We start from the raw sequence: 22,080 nt of genomic DNA, 5'->3' as shown, positions 1-22,080 counted from the left end.
TAATACTACTGGATAGAGCGATTCTTCTTAATAGAACAGACATACAAAGACGAAAATTGGATTGCTAGAGGCGATGTGCTGCACCAGCTATCCTCCCAAAATCTAATTCTATCTCCCACACCTGCTTTGAATCTAATCCTTCTCTCGAACTCATCCATCCCTTTAAAAACCTCTTTCCAGACATTACACCTATACGGATCTTTGGACTCACCACTATACCAGCCTAACCTCCTCTCCCTGTACTTGGCCTTTATCACCTTCCTCCACAAACTACTCCTCTCCTCATTGAATCTCCAAAGCCACTTCCATAATAGGACTTTATTTGCTAATCTAAGCCCCCTTATACCCAGCCCCCCGCTCTTTTTGGGCGTGCAAATAACTTTTCATCTGACTAAATGATACTTTTTCCTACCCTTCTTGTCATTCCACAGAAAATCCCTCATCAGGCTATCCATCCTAATTTCGACGGACCTAAAGGAAATAAATTGGAATAGTCGATAACGTACTTTTGATCAAAGTAACCTTCCCTCCTTTCGACAAATAATTGGCCTTCCAAGTGCTCAATCTTTTCTTCATTCTCTCAAGCACCCCATCCCAAATTTTGATACTATTATATGGTGCTCCCAACGGTAATCCCAAATATGTCGTGAACAGGGTATCATACCCACAGCCCAACGCTGGAGCCATCAAATGAACATCTGTCACCTCTCCTACCCCAAAGAGATTACTCTTCTACAGATTAATATGTAAACCTGACATAGCCTCAAAGCAGCCGAGTAAAACACAAAGTGCTCTCACTTGATCCCTCCAATGCTCCAGAAAAACTAGTGCATCGTCTGCAAATATATGTGAGAAATCAGAGGTCCATCTTTCACTCCAAAACCCGAAAGCTTGCCTAAATCTACCACTCTTGTAAACAATATACCCAAGGCTTCAGCTATAATAAGAAATAAAAACGAAGATAATGGATCCCCTTGCCTCAATCCTGTCGAACTCCTAAAGAAACTAGCCGGACTACCGTTGACAAGAATCAAATAAGACACCGTTGTGACACATTTCATTATCCACCTGATCCACTTCTCTCCAAAATCCATCATCCCCATCATGTACTCTAAAAAATCCTAATTCACGTGATCATAAGCCTTTTGCAAGTCAATTTTTCCTATCATACCCCTTTCCTTATTTTTAATCCTAGAATCAAGACATTCATTAGCCATCAACACTCCATCTAATATTTGTCTACCCCTAATGAAAGCCTCTTGCTCATCACCTATCAGATTAGGGAGAACTTGTTTCAACCGCCTCGCTAGCACCTTGGATATAATCTTGTACACTGTTGTGACACATTTCATTTTCGAGTGAGGTTTCTTTATGTTTTTGCTCTTTGAGGTTTCTTGCAGTTGTGAATAGAGAGTTTGTAATCTTTGTCGTTGATAGTGAATTTTTCTCCCTCTCCTCTGTGGACATAGGCAATTTACCCACATAAATCTTGTGCGTTTGTTTTATGATTTTTCTTTAATCTTGTTACGCTTCCGCACAACAAACATTCTTTTGTGTCATAATTTAGTCGCGTTAATATCCTCATTTGTGTTATTTTTATATTCTTTGCGTCTTTTTAGAATTTGTCGTATTTTGAAATTTTCTTTTACTACGTCGCTATCAGTTTATGAACCATACCCAAAGCATCACAATCAATTTTTCTATCTTTTGTCGAGGATATTTTGATACCCCATGACGTTACACAATCTATTTGTCTTGTGCAGTATTACCACAATTTTTCTTAATATCATCATTGATATAATCATTCCATAGACACCTTCTTTAAGATGAAGCTACGGTTTTTCTTGTCGATGCCTTATAAAATACTCCATCTAGTTTGGTTTGTATATGAACCTCATTTAAGAATTTGGAAGTGTTCATCCACCATACTTAATTAAACCTTAATAATAAAAAGGGAATTTTTATTGACATGCAATGGAACTCTAAGGGACCTCTAATTTTTAGGGGAACCCTTAAAAATTGAAAAATTAAAAATGAAAAAAAATTATGGGCACTCTTGTCACCCTCCAACGATTCCAACAACTCAAACAAGGAGTAGAATCGAAGGAGAGCGAGGAGGAGTGCTCTCAAAAAAAATAATAATAAATAAACTTTGGCCCCCTTCCTTAGAGTCTCATGGCATGTCAATATAACTTCCATAATAAAAATCTCTTTAAAATATTTATCATTCAATATTAATGTGAACCACCTACAACAATTGCATATAACATTTTTTGCTATAGTGGTAAGTAATTAGTAGGTAAAGGCGGATCTTGAAGGTAGGTAGTGGTATCAACACTCATTGACTTTAACCAGCTTAACAAAGTGTCACCTTCACAGAAGATAAACTAAATGAGTCGTGATAATCTGACTTAACCACATGGCATACTCAATCGACATCCCTAATATGAATGGCTCGGGAATCTTAGATCTGCTCTCTTTGGGATACAAAACTACAGCTTTTTATGGGGAGCTATAGTTTTGTATCCCGAGAAGAGCAGATTTAGAGTTCCCGAACCTGTCACATCATAGGTGTCGATTGAGTATGTCGGTAAGTCAGATTATCACAATTCAAACCAAATAAAAAGGGGACAAAAAGTTAATCACAATTCCAACTAGCTAATCAATGTTTAACGACCAAATAAAATGAGATACTTATATGAATGTTTAAAATTATTAAAATGAAAAATACCAACCTCAAATTTGAGATTGTCCATTAAACAAATTAATGGTTGGTAGAGATTCCCAAAAAAATGGAGCTCTAGAAGTTTGTACTATTCCTAAGAAACAAATATTGAACTTTAGAAAACCTATGTTGCTTCTCCTATCACAACTGTATTTTTGATAGAAACCTCATGCTCATTTGAAGCTCGACAAATTGCATTAAAAAAGGAATTGCTGACCACCATTTCTTTAGTGAAATATTCTCCCTCATCAGGGATGAGCACACACATATTGAGCCCTCCTTTGGCCCATAAGAGATTTCTTAATTTCAAGTTGACATCTACAAAACAATGATACTTTTGTAATTTCAAGTTGAGATGTATTACTTTGAAGGAAAACCTTGAGTACATGTCCCACGTGCTGGTCATGAAAAATATTAGAGTAACTATTTTCTCACTCCCCCATGTGGCATACTCAAAATACTCTCTTGACGTGGTATGTGTTAGAACTATAAATCTTTACTCATCGAGATACACAATTGCACACATTAAGGTGGGGGAGTCAGAGTATCATGACTCAATATTATATTTGCACTCTCTAGCTCCCTATTGACCACATCATGTGATCCGGGCCTTCGTCACATCAACCTCAATTTGATTGTTAAATTATAATGTTTTGGATATAAGTGCAATCCTACTACTTAAAAGCATGTTGTACATTAGGGGTGCAACTTGGTCCAATTCAAACCGAGAACCGAACCAAATCGATAATTTTGGGGTGGTTTGATTTGGTTTGGAACAAGTTGCAGTTCGATTCCGGATTATGGAAATGGAGAACTGGTCAATTTGATTCGATTTTCGAATCAAACTTGTATAGAACCAAATCAAACAAAGAATTGAACCCCTATGCAATAAATAAATATATGTGTGTATAAAAATTATTATGAATTATTTTTTAAGTTAGGACATAGATTAGTAATCTTTTTATGAATAAACTAATAACTTTTTATGGATGGATTTGTGATTTATTTGTATGAAATTTTATGTTTGTATTTTCATTAAAAAAATATTACTTACAATTTATAGAATATTGGTAATCCATTGAACCGAACCGAAGCAAACCGACTTTAATTCGGTTTGGATTGGTTCGATTCCAATAGAATTTGGTTCAGTTATGATTCTTATTTAGTGGAGCTGACTTATGTTGGTTCGGTTTCAATTTGACCGCAAACTGAATCAAATAGCACCCCTATTGTACATCACACCAAATTCTTCCTAGTAGTGGTAATCATTTTCTTACGATATCATGGGCATAGCATAAAAACCTTAGCATATGATTCTGATTTCATTTAAAATATATAATGTTTTATTATTGGATTTGTGTATCAAGTTTGAATTTGATTGTTAAATATAATTTTTTTTTTCATTATAAGGATGATTTGAATTTGATATTCACTTTAAGGGTTTTTTTTTAAATAGATTTATTTATAGTATGCAAACAAACATATTTTTATAATTTGTTTTATTATTTGGTCAAAAGGTGGAAAAAAAGAAAAACCTTTCTAACCATATTTTCAAATGTTACCTTAAAAGAGTAGAAAGAGATCATCAATTTTTATATGATTCATCTGTACTCTAGAACGATTACATGCACAAACAACTATAATAGGGTTGAAATCCAAATGTGTATATGATTGCAAAGAAAATATTTCTCAAAAATCAATTTCCATATAAAATAATCTTAAGAAAATAAAATTTCTCATGAAATTTTTGTTGGTGTTTGGTTGTACTTGTACATGGAAAAATGCCACGACATTATTTTAATTGAAAAAATTACTTAAAAGACCCTGATTAAAGGATTTTTTTTTTCTAAATAATCCCTAAGTTTTCAGTGGTTACTTGACAAAACATTTACTAAACTTTTTCTTTCTAAATGGTCCCTGGACCTCATCTTTCACATTTCTCACCATTGATACCTTAATTGTTCAAACTCATTATTTTCATCAAAAAATTAAATTTTTGACATCTCAATCGAATTTCGGAGATTCTATTATATTAGAAAGGATGAAAGAAAGAATAAAAAATCATTTTCAATGATTTTTTTTTCAAATATTTTGAAGATGTATGAAAAAAAATAAGATTTTTTTTTTTTTGTTTTTTAAAATTTTTAGATGAAAATTGATCAAGAATGGATCTTTTAGATTGAAATCATTTAAACAAGTCGTTATCTCAATTTTTTAATCAATCTTTCCACATATTTTAGTTGGAAAAACTTGAAAATTAAAAATGAGTGGGATTTACCAGTGTCGAGTTTACTGTTTTTTATTTAAAAATATAGTGAACTCGACAACAATTAAAAAGTATGAGTTCAACAGTAAATAAAAACTTCCATACTATATAATGGTGAGTTCGTCATTAAAAATTGGAAATTTGAAAGTACAAGAGACCATTAAGAAAGAAAAGGGTTATTTAATGTCATGCCAAATACCGTGTAAAACTTAAGGACTATTTAGGAAGAAATCCTTCCACGAGACTCCTTTTAAGTAATTTTCCCATTTTAATTCTGCGGATAGTAATGCCAGATCACCTTCTCACCCGTGATAACATGAGACTAACACATGGCCAATTAGAAGATTCTGGAAGTATGGGGTTTTCAGATAATATTATATATTCAAGGGCTCTTGGTCAAATAAACGTTAAAGCTCCTTTTTCATTGACACGTCTTGTTCACAATCAAAAACTTGCCTTTCACGCTTTTCCAATTATAAATATCTAATTTAATAATTATAATCTATTTCGTACCACTCGCATCCTTCATTCGAGAATTAATATTTATTTTCACTTTTTTTATTTATTTAAAAAGTTAGCCCTTGTCCCTTCTAAACATTTCTTTATTTTGTGAGTTTTACAGCAAGGATAAAATTACTTATCCCTGTTCTCTACTCCAAATATTGCCACGTGGCATGATATTTTCCATCTCAACCTAAAGACCAAATATCAGCCCTTTCCATGTGCAACAAAGATCGAGAATAATGTAATTTAATATATTAAGATTTTTGGTAGATTTCGATTATTAAATGATTTATTTGTTAATTAGAATTAAATTAGAAAAATTAAAATCCATCATGATCATTGAACATTGACTAAGCGCTTTGAGTTTTTGTAGGCCATTGTTACTTGGTTAAACTTGGTGGTTCCCTTCTCATCATTGAATGCGCACTTAAACTCCTTTTCTATTAGGAAAATGTTGAAATTATAAAAAAAAAATTATTGCGAATCTCACAAGTCTGACGCGGGATGTGCACATAACCATAGATGTGTTTCATCGAGATACGAGTAAAAATGATCTATAGTTATGTATGCATGTCCACGTCAGAATTGTGAGAATCACAGTAAATCATGTGTCACCTCAACACGACTCTTTCTATTATAAAACTATTAGTTGCATTTTTTTTTCTCTTTTTTTGAAATAAAAATTAAGTAATTTGATTTGGTAATCTCACCAAAATGTCACAGTTTTACTAAAATGTCATCAATGCCTTCCAAAAACTATTAACGGAACATTTTAATATGAGGAATAAAATTTTAAAGGGGAAATTATTTTCAATAAGTTAAAATTAGAGTATGTCCTTAGGGCTTTTAAGGTGTTGTATATTGTACTCTATTTGAACTAGATTTGTACCATTTGAAATGTATTTTTCAAGAAGCATTTAAAATTGCATTTAATTTAGATTAGACATGTGATATTAAAAATGCATATCTTTATGGATTCTAAGGCATTGATGATTTAGTAAGTATCATGAGGATAAAATATATATTCCAGAGGATGGTCCAATGCATACACCAAAAATGATTAAATGAACCATCTAAGGGTTGGTGAGATGGTCAAGACCACGCCCCAAGAAGCGAAGGTCTTGAGTTTGAATCTACCCAAGAGCCACCCTCAGGTATTTATCCCAAAAATAACATGGAGCAGGGGGGAGGGGGGGCAAATACATGTGTCCCAATGATTAGTCGGTGCTCTAAGAAACCTGGATACCTTGATTACAAAAATACATATACTTACTAACCCATTCCAAAACTTCTAACCCATGTTTACAAGTTGAAAAATCGTGGACCATCTATTTTTTGTAAACTATTTTTGATGGGGTTAGAAGTTTTGGAATGGGCTGATTTTTGGTGATGATGATCTCCTCACCGTAGAGATCATCCTCACCAAAAATCAGCCCATTTCAAAACTTCTAACTCGTGTTTTGAAAAATGTTTTGCCAAAAAGTTGGCCATTGAACACCACCCATATATATGGTTCAACATGTATCCCGATGAAAATTTGCATGTACCCACAGTTTGTGATGTAGATAAATTTTATTTAATTTACTAGCATGAAAGTTAATCTACAAATTAAATCAAATATTATCTAACTAGAGAAAATATCTCATCAAATCCCTTAAATTGTAAAAGTAGATATGATCCATTAATTATGAAGATTAAGTCATTCCACGACCATGATTCGGGTAAAAAGGGTTGAGGAAAATGTTGGGATTTTATTTTTATAAATATGTTTTTTATTAAATAAATTTTTCACAAGGTGCAATGGATGTTTCTAAAAAGTAATGCTTTTTTGGTTATCCATGAGTGGACACCTCTTTTCTTTCATGAATGGATACATTCTTTGGGTTCCCATGAACGGATACACATTTTGGTTATTCATGAATGGACATGCATATTGGCTTTTCATGAATAAACACATCTATTTGCTTATGTGTCTTTATGGAGAGACACTTAAGAGTTCCTTTATTCTATAATAAATATGATAAATCTTTAGGCCAAATCACTCTTGTTTTTTTGAGAATTCAACTCATGTTTTCTAGAATTCAACTTGTTGAGTTTAGTCTTACATCAAACACAAATTGTTTTGTCTTTCTCCTTATAAGATCTTGGGTCTCTCCACTCATTGTCAATTGATTTTGAGTTGGACCCTTAAATTTATCGTAGTATCAAAGTGCTAATTCATATAGGTCACATGTTCAAATCTTTCCACCCTTATGGGTGAGGGGGAGAAAGTCGTACCCCAGTTAAGTCCCGTGACCCCCTTATGTTTATAATTCTCCCATTCTCCAAAAGATTGATCTATTGGAGAAGGGGATAATATGAATATAAGAGGGCCACATAGCTTAACTAGGGTATGACTCACCTAAGAGTGGAGGAAAATATACACTCAACATTCCCCCTCACCCATAAGGGTGGAAAGATTCTGATAAATTTGGGGGTCCAACTCAAAATCAATTGGCAATGAGTGGAGAGGCCCAAGATTTTACAAGGAGAGAGACAAGGCAATTTGTGTTTGATGTAGGACTAAACTCAACATGCCCCTACATTTGTGGGCTAAATTAGGCCAAAGCATGTGAATATATGAATTGGGTGATGTGGAGAAGAGAAAAGTCTACTCTAATACCATGATAAATATGGGGATCAAACTCAAAATCAATTGGCAATGAGTTGAGAGGCTCAAGATCTTATAAGGAGAGAGACAAGGCAATTTTGTGTGTCCGATGTGGGACTAAACTCAACATGACCCCACACATGTAGGCCAGATTGGGCCAAAACACGCGGAGATATATGAATTGGGTGACGTTGAGGAGAGAAAGGGTCGGAATTTTTCAACAACTCGATGGAGTGTTTTAGTTTTATCAAATTATTAAGCTAAAGAAAACATATTATTTTGTAGGAGAATTCTCAAGATTGTTGCTTACAAATTCTTACCGACAAAATAGCCTCCAAGATACAACAAAATTATGGTAAGAAAAAACATATTGTTTTGTAGGAGAATTCTCAAGATTGTTGCTTACAAATTCTTATCGACAAAATAATCTACAAGATACAACAAAGCTATAGTAAGATAAAACATATTGTTTTGTAGGAGAATTCTCAACATTGTTGCTTACAAATTCTTATTGAGAAAATAGTCTCCAAGATACAACAATGTTATGGTTAGAGAAAACATATTGTTTTGAACGAGAATTCTCAAGATTGTTGCTTACAAATTCTTACCGACAAAATAACCTCCACCATACAACAAAGCTATGGTAAAAGAAACCATATTGTTTTATAGGAGAATTCTCAAGATTGTTGCTTACAAATTCTTACCGACAAAATAGCCTCTACCATACAACAAAGCTATGGTAAAAGAAACCATATTGTTTTATAGGAGAATTTTCAAGATTGTTGCTTACAAATTCTTACTTACAAAATAGCCTCCAAGATACAACAAAATTATGGTAAGAAAAAACATATTGTTTTGTAGGAGAATTCTCAAGATTGTTGCTTACAAATTCTTATCGACAAAATAATCTACAAGATACAACAAAGCTATAGTAAGATAAAACATATTGTTTTGTAGGAGAATTCTCAACATTGTTGCTTACAAATTCTTATTGAGAAAATAGTCTCCAAGATACAACAATGTTATGGTTAGAGAAAACATATTGTTTTGAACGAGAATTCTCAAGATTGTTGCTTACAAATTCTTACCGACAAAATAACCTCCACCATACAACAAAGCTATGGTAAAAGAAACCATATTGTTTTATAGGAGAATTCTCAAGATTGTTGCTTACAAATTCTTACCGACAAAATAGCCTCTACCATACAACAAAGCTATGGTAAAAGAAACCATATTGTTTTATAGGAGAATTTTCAAGATTGTTGCTTACAAATTCTTACTTACAAAATAGCCTCCAGGATACAATAAAGCTATTTGTAAGAATATGTAACCATAGCTTTGTTGTATCATGGAACTTTGTTGTACCCTTCAACAAACTCTTTTATGAGAGTGGACAAATAAATTCTTAAAGAAAACAATCTTTTCAAGCTTCACAATTCCAAAATTCTATTTTCTTTATTTTTTTAAGCGTCTATTTTCCCAATAGAAAAGGCCTAAGGATCATGTATTATATGTCGGATTTATAATGAATCTCATCAATAAATCCTTATGTCACTTGTTCTTCTTCTCATCTTTTATGAATCTTTATCTCTTTATATAAATGTTGTGGGTAGTTGATGGTATTCGTTTGTTGCAAGTATGTTGTTTGTTGGAGCAAATATCATATTGGGTTCCCATTTTGATCTTGGGTAACAAGAATATTATTTTTTGTAAAAATAGGTTCAAGTCAAAATTTCAAGGAACAACAAGATAAATATTTGGTTTAAATTTCAAGATTATGGTATTAATAGAAGAATAACGATAAACTGGCCAAAAACAAAGATACTCAATTGACACGGAACACTAAACCATAAAATCTTCATCCTTGTGTATCTTGAGATTAAAAAAAAAGGAATATTACTTAACAGTCCTTGGTGCTAACTTTTCTTTCTGATTAGTCCTTGACTTTTAGGGGTGAGCTAAATGGTCTATTTAGTAAATCTCTATTTTCTAACTAATCCCCGAACCCCACTCTACATATTTCTCATGATTGAAATGTCGAAATTTTCCTAACTATTCCAACTCACTATTTTCATCCAAAAAAATTAGATTACTTGCACCCCGATTGAGTTTTGGAGAATCCATTCCAATGAAAAGGATTTGAGAATGAAGAAAAAGTCATTTTCAAGCATTTTGAAGATATATATAAAAAAAACTAAGATTTTGTACATATATTTACTTCATTTTTTGATTAAAATCAATCAAAGATGGTTCTTTTGGTTTCAAATCATCACACAAGTCATTATGTCAAGTTTTAAGTTGATATTTCCATGTATTTTAGTTGTAAAAACGAAATCAGTATATTTTATGGTGTTGAGGTCGGCAATTTTTATTGTAAGTTCAATATTTTTATTGTCGACCTCAATAATTAAAATATTTAACTTAAAAAAAAATCCGACTTCGATGCTGTAAAATTTATCCAATTTCGTTTTTTCAAATTGATTTCAAACCAAAAGAGCCATCCTTGATCAATTTTGATCCAAAAAAGAAGTAAAAGAATTGAAAAACCCCAACTTTATTTTTGGTTATAAATCATCAAAATAAATAATTAAAAAATATATTTAAAAATTCAAAATGAGAAGTGTATTATTTTCATTAGTCGTTCATGATCAAAAATCATCAAAAATGATTGGAATCACCATTGGAAAACCTAAGAATGCGAAGATATCGAAAAAATGGTAATTTGAATATTTCAAAAATATTATAACTCTGAGATTGAAGGACTGATTAGAAAAGAGGGATTTACTAAATGGATTGACCATGTAACTCACCCCTAAAAGTCAATGACTAATTAGGAAAAAAAAAAACATTAGCGTCAGGGACCATTAAGTAATTTTTTCGGAAAAAAAAAATCTATGTTTTTGTGTACATGTCAGTTGAGTATGTTTTTTTAGTCAGAAGAGATGAAGTCATGAAACTTGTACATACACATAAACTCGTCAAATGAATTGACACGCAAAAGATCATGGACTAAAAATCATCCATATCCTCTTCACCTTTTTTGAGAACGACTAAGAGATACATTTTCATATTTCTCATGTGATTTTAGATTCACCACCACTAAATTGAGTTTATTAGGTATCACGATCCCAATCATAAACCTTGGGAATGAGCCCTTCTCAAGATCAAAACTTTTAAATCCTTAAGTGCACATGAAAATTATATCATTATGTGTCATCGTCATATCATTTCATCATATATCGAAAAAATATTTCATCTTAGTGGTATTATTCATTAGGATTTAGGGGAAAACCACCTCATTTCATTAATCAAATAACTCACTTCTTTAATTTTGTCATTTAGGGCACTTGTAACAACAAGTGTGACAAGTAAGATATTTCAATAAAATTTAAAAGAAAAAATGAAAAAAAAGTAAAAAGCACTCGCTTTTCTAAAATTTCCGTTTTTGCCCAATCAACGAGCACGTGGTATCGCGATTATTACTAGGTGGACATGTTAAATTACTGTATATCAAGGGTATTATAGTAACTTAGAACTATTTAATGGAAGGGAGAGCAATGTTGTGAGCAACGAGGACTAAGGGGAAGAATAGCGAGCGATAGCAGAGGCTTTCGTTATCCACACAGACACACTCTCTCTTGTCGTTGGGTGTCCGTTGAAATTTCTGAGGTTTTATCTTTCTCTCTCTGTCTCTTCAAATTTAGGGTTTCTGAAATCTTCTTTTTTCTACAAAAGAAGTCGAAACTCGAAACCATGGGTTCTAATTCGATCCTGAGCGGTTCTGTTCCTGCTTTCTCGAAGGATTTCGGGAAGAAAAAGAGGGTAAGAAATTAATTAATTTTTTGTGTTTATTTTCAATTTTGCTATCCTGCATGTCGTCTTATCTTGTAATTTGATTTTTTTTTTTGGTTTTTTTTTCAGACGAACAGGTTAGCAAAATTGAAGCAGTGCAAGCTCGATGCGAGGCGGGAGCAATGGCTTTCTCAAGGTTTGTGATGGATTTTTGAATCCATATAGACATTTAATTATCTTATATCTCTTATCTTGTTTGGTTTTCGGAAAATTTTATTAAAATTTTAGGGGTAGTTTGGATCGCCATCAATGTTGTAAAATAGTATATGGGATGATATGTGATCAGCATATGCTGGACGCATATGCGATTTTTTTGTTTCTTTTTTAATAAATTGAAAAAAAATAAAATTGAAATCTTGTTCTTGAATATTGCAAAAAAAAAAAAAAAAAATCAATCTTGCTTTTTGAATCCTGAATCTTTCTTCTTGAGCTCGATGCAGATGATATAAGGAGTAGAAGACGTAGAGAGTATCATAGGATTGTTATAAAAAAAAAATAGAACTTACAAGGGAGCTAAAACGAGAGCAAAATTGAGTTAAAATGAGAATAGAAATGGTTTAGTGTGTTGTAGGAATGGTGTTTGGGCAAATATGCATATGCCATCAGATACTTATGTGAAGTGTTTTTTGAGGCGTGAGGTTTATGCCTCGAGTTGCGCTTCGGGATGAGACTTATTAAAAACACCTTGACAGTATATATATATATGGGAAATGTTCGGCACCCTACACTTTACCCTACGTGTTTTGTCCTACATGGCTTAGAAGTTTTGGAATGGGCTGATTTTTTGTGAGGATGATCTCTATGGTTAAAAGATCCTTCTCACCAAAAATCGGCCCATTCCGAAATTTCTAGCCCCATGTTTACAAGTTGAAAAATCTTGGACCGTCCATTTTTTGTAAACCATTTTTGATGGGGTTAGAAGTTTTGGAATGGGCTGGTTTTTGGTGAGGATGATCTCCTCACCATAAAGATTATCCTCACCAAAAACCAGCCTATTCCAAAACTTATAACCCATGTAGGACAAAACACGTAGGGTAAAGCGTAGGGTGCCGAACGGGACCCTATATATATAGGGTCATGTTCAAGGGCCAACTATTTAGCCAACTTTTTGGCCAATAAGTTTTGTCCTACATGGGTTAGAAGTTTGGAATGGGCTGATTTTTGGCAAGGACAAAACATTTTGGCCATAGAGATCATCCTCACCAAAAATCAGCCCAATCTAAAAATTCTAACCTATGTGCGACAAAACGTGTTGGCCAAATAGTCGTATATATATATTGGGGAGCGTTCGGAGGCCCTAAAGAGAGCCAAACATTTTTCAAAACATGGGTTAGAAACTTCGGAATGGGCTGATTTTTTGTGAGGATGATTTCTATTGTGAAGAGATCATTATCACCAAAAATCAGCTCATTCCAAAACTTCTAACCCTAGTTTACAAGTTGAAGAATCGTGGACCGTCCCATTTTTGTAAATCACTTTTGATGGGGTTAGAAGTGTTGGAATGGGCTGATTTTTTCTGAGGATGATCTCATCATAGAGACCATCCTCAGAAAAAATCAGCCCATTCCAAAACTTCTAACCCATACATTGAAAAATGTTTGGCACAATGTTTGGCTCACTTTAGGGCCTCCGAACGCCACCATATATATATATATATATATATATATATATATATATATATATAATATATATATATATATATATATATATATATATATAGATAAATGCCTTGAGGTGTAAGGTTGAAAATAAAAACTGTTAAGGCTTACGCCTCGGAGGCATACACCTTTTGACTGAGGGTACGCCTCACATTAATTTTTCATTTTATAAATAATATATTTCTTCCTTTCTTTCTTTACTTTCTTTTTGTATTGCTTGACTTGGCAAGATTTTGTAAAGTACTTTCTTTTTTTATATTTATTTCTTTAGCATGGAATATAATTAAAAAACTGGTAATGAATTTGAATCTATGTTACCTGGTTGGCTCAATTTGAATTCGGATTCACGGTTCACCACTCTTGAACGAACCCGATTCGTAGAGGTAGTTCGTGCCAGATATTTAAGTCATATGCTGATCTCATAGAAGAAGACTTAGGTCACAAGGCATATCTTTACTATTATAATGAGAGAAGTAGAAGTGGTACGACATCAAAATTTGAGTGGCCATAAATGCCCTCACTTTTATATTTAGATTAAATACAATTAGGGTCATTTTGGTCAAAAACCAAGAAAATTGAATCTCACGGCCTTGTAATCCTGTTAGTTTACAGAATTATAAAAAGATCCTTTTTTACTGTATAATATTAAAAAACCTCTCTAATTGATATTTAAATTAGAAATAAGCCTTTCTAGTACACGTGCCTTTGCACATGCCACCTTCTAGTCGTCAGTTTAAAAACAAAGGAGTGTCTTTAATACTGTTAAAATCTTGGGATTTCTAAAATAAGGGTTATTAACATCGACCAAACCATGGGGGCATCTCTAAAATTCACCAGCAATGGGGGGGGGTCGTTAGGTTCGCTGTTTTTGACGAACCCAATATGAACCAAACCTTGAACTGGTTCGGTATATACCAGTTCGCGATTCACTATTATATTTGTGAACCTAGTAACATAGATTTGAATACACGATAGTCATATATGCAAATAACATCATTGAGTTGGGTTATATATAATTTTTTGCAATATTTAATATTATCCAGAGTAAGTTATGGATGAAATAATATCTATAATTTCACCATAAATATAAAGTAACTATTTATTGTAGAAACTTTCAACTATTCAAATGCAAAATATTTCTTTTTTTGCTAAAGTATATTATCATTTATTGTAATGGATAAAAACTTGGAATTCAATTATGTGGATTTGAAATTTGAAAATATGTTATTGCTACCCTAATTTTATTTTTTAATATTAATTATTTTAAATGTTACATTATTTATTTGAAAATATTTGAATGTGAAGCTTACACTTTACACCTCGAGGCGTACACCACACGGCATTGTCTAGCTAAGTGCCTGCCCAATCTTAAGCATCTGAAAACATTGCTTATGTATACTGTGGAATAATGACCTAATCACAGATGTCATGATGGCATATGTGACTATGATGTGCCCAGAAATTGCATACAGGGTCACATTTGACAACAATGGTCACCATCTTTGTATCAGAAAAGAAGAAGGAAAAAAGGGAGAGCTCATGTAAACATTTCAAAAATGGTCTTCATATCCAAATTGTCTATTTGTCTTGTCTTTATTTGTTTTTTAATCAATTCTGAACGGGTGTGAGTTTAATGCAGCCAAGAACAAGGGATGCATGCAGGAAGCGAAAGTTGGGGTTGGCTCACCTCCATCGTCCTTGCCTCTGACTGAAGAACCAAACATGTCATTGGGGAATCCAGGAATGAGGTCAAGAGGGGAGGGGAGCGAGGGATCAAGCCGACACTCCAGCGATTTGGAGTCCCTGTCGAATAGTCTGTCCAGCAGCTTTTTGGGGGATAATGATTCAGGAAAGGATCGTCCTGGGAGTAGTAGTGGCAGTAGCAACGGCAGTAACAGTAGTCAGTGCTCTGGAAGTTTCAGTGAGGGAGAAGACGATGATGGGTGTCTGGATGATTGGGAGGTGGTCGCTGATGCCTTGACTGCTGATGACAAGCTACAATGCAAAAATTCGGAAACTCTAATCCAACCAGAAACCCTGATAGGATCCGATGCCCCTCCTGAATTACTGAACAAGGCTTGTGGAGTAGGATTTTTAGAATCAGAATGCAAGGGGACAGTTCCCAGGGTTGCGGCAAATAATTGTGCATGGAGGCCCGATGATGCTTCCCGTCCCCAGAGTCTACCCAATCTTTCGAAACAGTATAGCTTTCCGATGAATGCAGAGCGTCACTGTGGTCGTGGAGCCAACACCTGGGCCCGCCGTAGTATCATTTCTCAGCCATCTTCCTGTCCCATCTGTTACGAAGATCTGGATCTTACAGACTCAAGCTTTCTTCCCTGTTCGTGTGGTTTCCGGATCTGTCTTTTCTGCCACAAGAGGATTCTTGAGGCGGATGAGCGTTGTCCAGGCTGCAGAAAACGGTACGATCCCATTAATCGGGACACAGGTGTAAATGGAGGAGCCCTGCCATACTGTTTTGCTCGTTCTTTTAGCATGCATACAGAGTCTTAGAAGAGTCTCTCTTTTATCTTGAAATGTAATGTGGGGTTCTCTTTGTTTCGTGTGTGTTGTGTGTTCTTGTAACTGTTAGAGCTCTGATTTTGTTGAGAAGGATGTGAATATAGGGATAGGAATTGAAGCACACCGGGAATTGGACCTCTTATGAGTCTATTCTTACCTGTATGGTGCATGTGCTGTTGTGGATGATTTATGTGGGTATGTGAATAGATAAATGGGGGTATAGATACTGAATATATCAAAATCTAGTACAATATATTTGCATTGCCTTTCTTTGCGTATATTCTTGTATGAACTTGAGCTTCATACGATCCTTCTACACGGTAACTATGTTTGAAATCACTGTAGTACTTGATTGTGTTGATAGATGATCCATACATCAAGGTGAACATCCCTAGCATTGCTAGCACCTAAATTCTAAAAGAGGAGTGATACACAAGGTAACAATTGATCCCCTATTTCACAATGCGGGTTTTTAGTTTCCTCTATTTGTTGTCAGTTTGACCTAATGATGTGTTTACAAACTGAGTTGCGCTGTATTATTTCTACTCTCCACCTATATTTTGTACCATCCATGAACATGCTGGAAGATAGTTCCCACAAAGCCGAATGAAGGACCCAACCTGGCATTTCCCTAGGTGCAACAGAAGTGGATTTTGAGTCTCTGTTTTGTTTACTCATTCTTCGTTTTCTATGTACTGTTGAAGCCAATTGTTCACCTTCATACTTTTGTGTTCTGTAAGAAATTCATGATTCAGGTTTTTGCTACTGGAGGGGGAGGTAACACCAACACCAATTAGTAATATATGTTTATTTTTCCGTTCATTCTATCTAATACCCATGATAACAAGATTGTATTTGGTAAGTGTTTGTCGTGCACATATTGCTGCTCTAGGGTGCAATTTGCCTGAGCTGGCTTTTAGTTTAGTTGGTGAGTTTTGTTAAATCACTAATGAAAAGGGTGTTATTAGTATGTCTAATCTATACTGAATTTTTTCTGACAATTATAGGATTTTGTAGGATATACTTCTTGCTTCTTTATGTTTCTTGTGCTATTTTAGGTTGAATCATGTTGAACAGTGGATTGTTTGATGGATTAACCAATGTAGCATCAGTACTTCTGCATTATTTCAGTTTAGCACAGAGAGATTTATGATAAGCAGTATTCCGTCATTTAATTTATTGAACTGGTAATCTGTTCTGTAACTCTTGGGACTTCCATGTTTTAAGCTGCTCTCTGTCGTTTTTAACACATTCAAGTAGTTTACTTGAACTGATCGAGGGGCTACTACTGAGTTTTGTGGTAATTGTGAGATACAATAGTCCCCAATCTTGAATATTCTTGGTCTTAATTTATTTCCTATAATACTAACAATTGCTTTGACGCAACATGTGGGGAGGTAGCACTAACAGTCTCTTTGTCTGTACAATCTATGGCTTATGGTAGTGTTCTATGTGTGAGATAGTACTTATAGTAATTCATGAAGCAACCAGTTCGACAAGGTTTACAGTTTGTGGACTTTTTCTGGAATCTGGAAGTTTCATGTTTTTATTACTGTTCTGTACTGATAAGTTGTGGTATTTTTGTCCAATATAAACATAGTCCCATAAAAAAAATAAAAATGCATTTTTTGAATTTGAAGTGCCATTGAATGGTAGGCCACCATCTATTGATTCTGAAGTGGATATTCTTTTCCCCCAGTGTAGGCTAGATGTGTTTTTAGATCTGAAAAGGTTTATCTTTTGTGGTAATCTTGGAGAATATTTTGAGCCCATATGTAAACTGTTTTCGGCTCGGTTTGAGGGACTGTTTGTTCTTAGAAGCCTTCATGTGTTGGCAGTCAGATGTGTGCCAAGTATCTGTATGGACTTTTACACAAATTTGATGGACTAAGCAACACGAACAACATCAACCATTGCCCATGGTCAGTAGTAATTTTAATGATCTGTTACTTGTAGACATGCTAGTCAGACCATGCACCACGGGACATGCTGCATTTGAAAACCAGATTAACCATGTAACTTCGATATAGACGTGAGGCTTAGAGGTGGACATATATTATTTACACTCGTACATGGCATTTATATCCTGGTTCAACATCTTCTATCAGAATAAAACACGATTGCTACAAACACCATCCAGATAATGCGCTCTCACAGCTTGGAAACTTCATATGATTGGATGGTTGAACAAATTTAAGAGTTGGGTTCATGAGCTTGACCATTGTAACCTTCAAACTTTGGATTTTATCTTCTGAAAGACAGATGCCTCACTGCACCAGCAATGTAGGTGAGGATGTGAGGTCTAGCGTCCTAATTTTGAGGTCGATTAGCTTCCTAAAGATGTCATGGGTTTGAATCCTACAGAGCATGATTTCGTTATAAATCCTTTACCCTTTCTATTTGTTACTGTCATGGATCTTCATTTGTTGGAGATTTGAAATTTCTTTTACAAAGACTAGAGATACAAATATAACGATACTACAATCTATATATTTGAGAAGAACAATCACGTCTACAGCTTGAACAGTTAGCAAGCCTTCATGCCTATTATTTGATGTATGAGTCTTAAATGTGTGAAACTCAGAGAGGAAGGTTTCTTCCTTCCCCATTCATAATTCTTGCGATACGAGATCCATCTCTATGTTGGTAAGGTAGTTTCTTCCACCACTGAACAAAAGTGGACTCCTCCAAGAACACATCTCTTCCAAGCACCCCTAAACCAATCCATTTTATAACTTCTCCCTCCAGTCCCAACACCTTCTCCTTCACCTCTTCGAAAGATTTCTTATTACCAGCATCAACACACAGTTCCTCAACCTTGGCCCAGAAACAAGATTCCAAGTGGAATCCGGCCTCCTTCCTTCCTATGTGCTCCAACCATCTCTGAGTGTATCGATAACGCTTGGGCCTACCCTTTGTAAGGTAGGGTCCGGTGTCATCGTTCTTGCTGTGTCGATAGTAATTCGCAATGTCTAGAGGCTCAACAAGATGTCGGTAATTAGTTCCCAATTCTACCCATTCTGTTCGACACTCGAAACCATCCGGTAGTTCATACCTCTTCAGCAGTTCGACGATCTCATCCCACAACCCCGCTAACTCTAACCTCTTGACATTGGCCTGGAAATCTTCATTTTCCTTTTGGAACTTGAAGGCGTCATAGTAGCCCACCTCACGATCCTCGCACGTATCTCGGTAGGCATGAAGTCTCTGCAGCGCTTCGTCGATCTTGCTGAAGTTGGCATCAATCTTGGCCTGGTTTCTCAGTTTTTGGTTTTCCAACTCTCCAGCCGCACGAAGACAAATCCTAGCTTTCGTGCTCTGAACAAGGTCCCAAACACAAACACAAACACAGAATTTGTTACTATGACAGATAAAAGCTATAAGAAGGGAGAGAACTAAGGAAACTCACCAACCCAAGATCATTCAAGGCAATGTGGATAAATCTCATCTCATCACTATTAACACCATCGGCCGAAAGAGGAATTTCTTCTGGTTTATCTAAGTAGACTATGTCTTGCATCTGCAAACTTACTTGCAATTCGGACTCGTAAACAAGATGATCTTGCAGACTTCTATAAGAAACCTCTGCTAATTCTTGTTCAGGACCCAATTGAAGACAATAGAACAATAACTGAAGAACAGCATCTGAGTTCTTCACTGTGACCAGTTTCCCATTTCCAGCACAGAAGATATAGGTTCCAAAAGGTCTATAAGGGCTAAGTTCAACGAAACTTGTTACAGCTTTCAACAACAAATTGGTGCACCCCATCGATAAACAAGCTGCATGACTTGCAACAGACGACGCATTCCTCATTACTATACTAAAAAAACCCGATACTTCCTGAGATCTTCCAATTGAATCTTGTCTAAAGTAGGTAGATTTTGGATTGAAGAAATGGAGAATTACTTGTAATTCTCGCTCGATGGATGAAAGTGGTGATAGTAAGATTTGAGGAACAATGTCATATCTCGTGACGAAGTGTATGAAATGACGAGACCAATTCTCTCGTTGGAGAGCATGGCCGAAGATGTGATCTCCAATAAGGGGAGATCCGAAAGTGGCACAAATAGGTGGAATTCGGTTATGGTTGTTCAATTTTCGATGTTGTTCTAAGAGCCAAACGGTCGCAAGGATTGCGATTGGGCCACCTGATGAGTGCCCTGTGAACACTATCCGCTTGTTCTCACCCACAGCTTTATTCACCTGAAAATTCAAATTTCAAATAGCAATCCATCATAATAAATTTGGATACTATTTCTACAAAGATGGCTTTTGATTCCAATTATGTGGTAGGTATTAATGATCGCGAAGAATAATAATATCTTATACCTTGGAAGGGAGTCCCGAATTCCTTAAAACTATCTCGAATTGCTCAAGAAATGATTCGTTAACAATCGCAGTTTCATCATTTCCTATACTTTTGAGAGACGGGAAGAGATTGCGATCGATCTTTGAATCTCGAGGAGAGTTTCGACCAAACCAATAGTTAACAGACCATGAGCCTGGAAAGGCAAAGATGACATGGGAAGAATTATGAGGTTCGTCGAGACGAAAGGAGGAAGTCGGGTCTGTGTGAGCTGCCATGGCAAGGGAGCAAGCTTTGTTTATGAGATAATCATTCAGACCTACTCTCACACCAAGGTTTCTTCTCTCCATTATTTTCTCTCCTTGGCTTTCTTCACAATTTGCAATTGAAATCAGAGGGGGTGATGAAGTGAGGAAGGTAGGTGACTTGGGTCAAGTGCCAATTACAATGACTTCCCTTGTGGAGAATTGGTCTCTTTATTCTTAGATCACTAACTGTGTGAATCATCCAGGGGTGTTTGGGTAATTACACTTTCATTGACTGACTTTGGGCGTCTTAGAGAATTTCCTTGAAGTTGCACTTCCAATTGTACACCAGGAAGTTTCCTTTGCACTCCACGTGGTACACTCTTTCAGGTCCATCGAGCAATTCCAAGTCACCAATATTGGAGCGCTTCGATTCAAATCGATTGGGTCACCATGATACGATGATGTTTAAATTTCACAAAATTAAACAAAATCCCCCACACCAAAGAGCTAGATTTTGCATTCTCTGTCGATGTGATCTAATTTTTTTTGTTTGTTCATTTTTTTCAACTTCAATAATGGATAGATCTTCTTCAAATACTCAAAATATATATATAATAATAATTAAGAATCGAACACAGAAATCAATAACTACGATAAAATCTTCAAAAAATTTAGAATCTCCACTTCATTTGTAATTTATTTATAATAAATCATTGAAATAAAATGAATAATACATCTAAATGTCCAAATTGAGAATATATCATCACTCTCCATTTGTCACTCACGGTAAAAATATCGTTAGGAATGATTGTACTCAATATTGAAAAATATAAATATGTGAAGAACATGCAATAAAGAGAGATGACATTAAAGGACTATTTACATATAAAAAGTTTACTACATAGACTGTCAGGCTACCACCCAAAAAATTGGGGATTATTTAGAAAGAAACCCCTCCCACATGGTCCATTAAGTAATCCTCCCAAGATTTTATAATGAAATTTTATTTTTGTGGGATGCATGTCTTCCGTTGGACACCCACCCCAGGAAGTGAGCATCAGTAACGAGAGCGGGATCAATCAAGGGAGAATAATAGACCCCATACGGTTTATTTAGATTTCATCAATGTAATTCGTCCCGCTATATAAATTGCAATTATTTTTGTTGAATTATTGGATTAAATAGTTGAAACAAATGTTTTCTTATTTATTCATTTGATCCACAAATTATTTTCAAATCAAAATTTATTTTTTTCACAAATAAAATTTTGTATTAACCAATTCAATTATGCCTTGGAGTCATCTCTTATCATTCAAAGGGAAGACAAAGAGAGCTACTAATTCCAGA

The 22,080-nt window shown here is 34.9% G+C and overlaps 2 protein-coding genes across 2 annotated transcripts; one reads left to right on the top strand and one right to left on the bottom strand.

Annotated features, from left to right (window-relative positions):
* Positions 1-11,699: 11,699 nt before the first annotated feature.
* Positions 11,700-16,456, top strand: LOC147401152 (uncharacterized). Its single transcript, XM_086442319.1, has 3 exons — positions 11,700-11,967; positions 12,067-12,133; positions 15,295-16,456. The coding sequence occupies exons 1-3, from the start codon at positions 11,899-11,901 to the stop codon at positions 16,167-16,169; spliced, it is 1,011 nt and encodes a 336-aa protein (XP_086298445.1). The 5' UTR covers positions 11,700-11,898; the 3' UTR covers positions 16,170-16,456.
* A 1,795-nt stretch (positions 16,457-18,251) lies between these two features.
* Positions 18,252-20,888, bottom strand: LOC147401151 (protein EDS1L-like). The gene is made up of 3 exons (XM_086442318.1): positions 20,509-20,888; positions 19,588-20,382; positions 18,252-19,496 (listed from the first exon to the last, which is right to left on the bottom strand). The coding sequence occupies exons 1-3, from the start codon at positions 20,833-20,835 to the stop codon at positions 18,759-18,761; spliced, it is 1,860 nt and encodes a 619-aa protein (XP_086298444.1). The 5' UTR covers positions 20,836-20,888; the 3' UTR covers positions 18,252-18,758.
* Positions 20,889-22,080: the final 1,192 nt, after the last annotated feature.

The sequence above is a fragment of the Akebia trifoliata genome, chromosome 5, assembly GCF_017979445.1.
Source record: "Akebia trifoliata isolate Shusen 1 chromosome 5, ASM1797944v1, whole genome shotgun sequence".
NCBI lineage: Eukaryota > Viridiplantae > Streptophyta > Magnoliopsida > Ranunculales > Lardizabalaceae > Akebia > Akebia trifoliata.
Note: the sequence above shows the minus strand (reverse complement) of the source record. Positions and strands in the feature narration are given on the sequence as shown.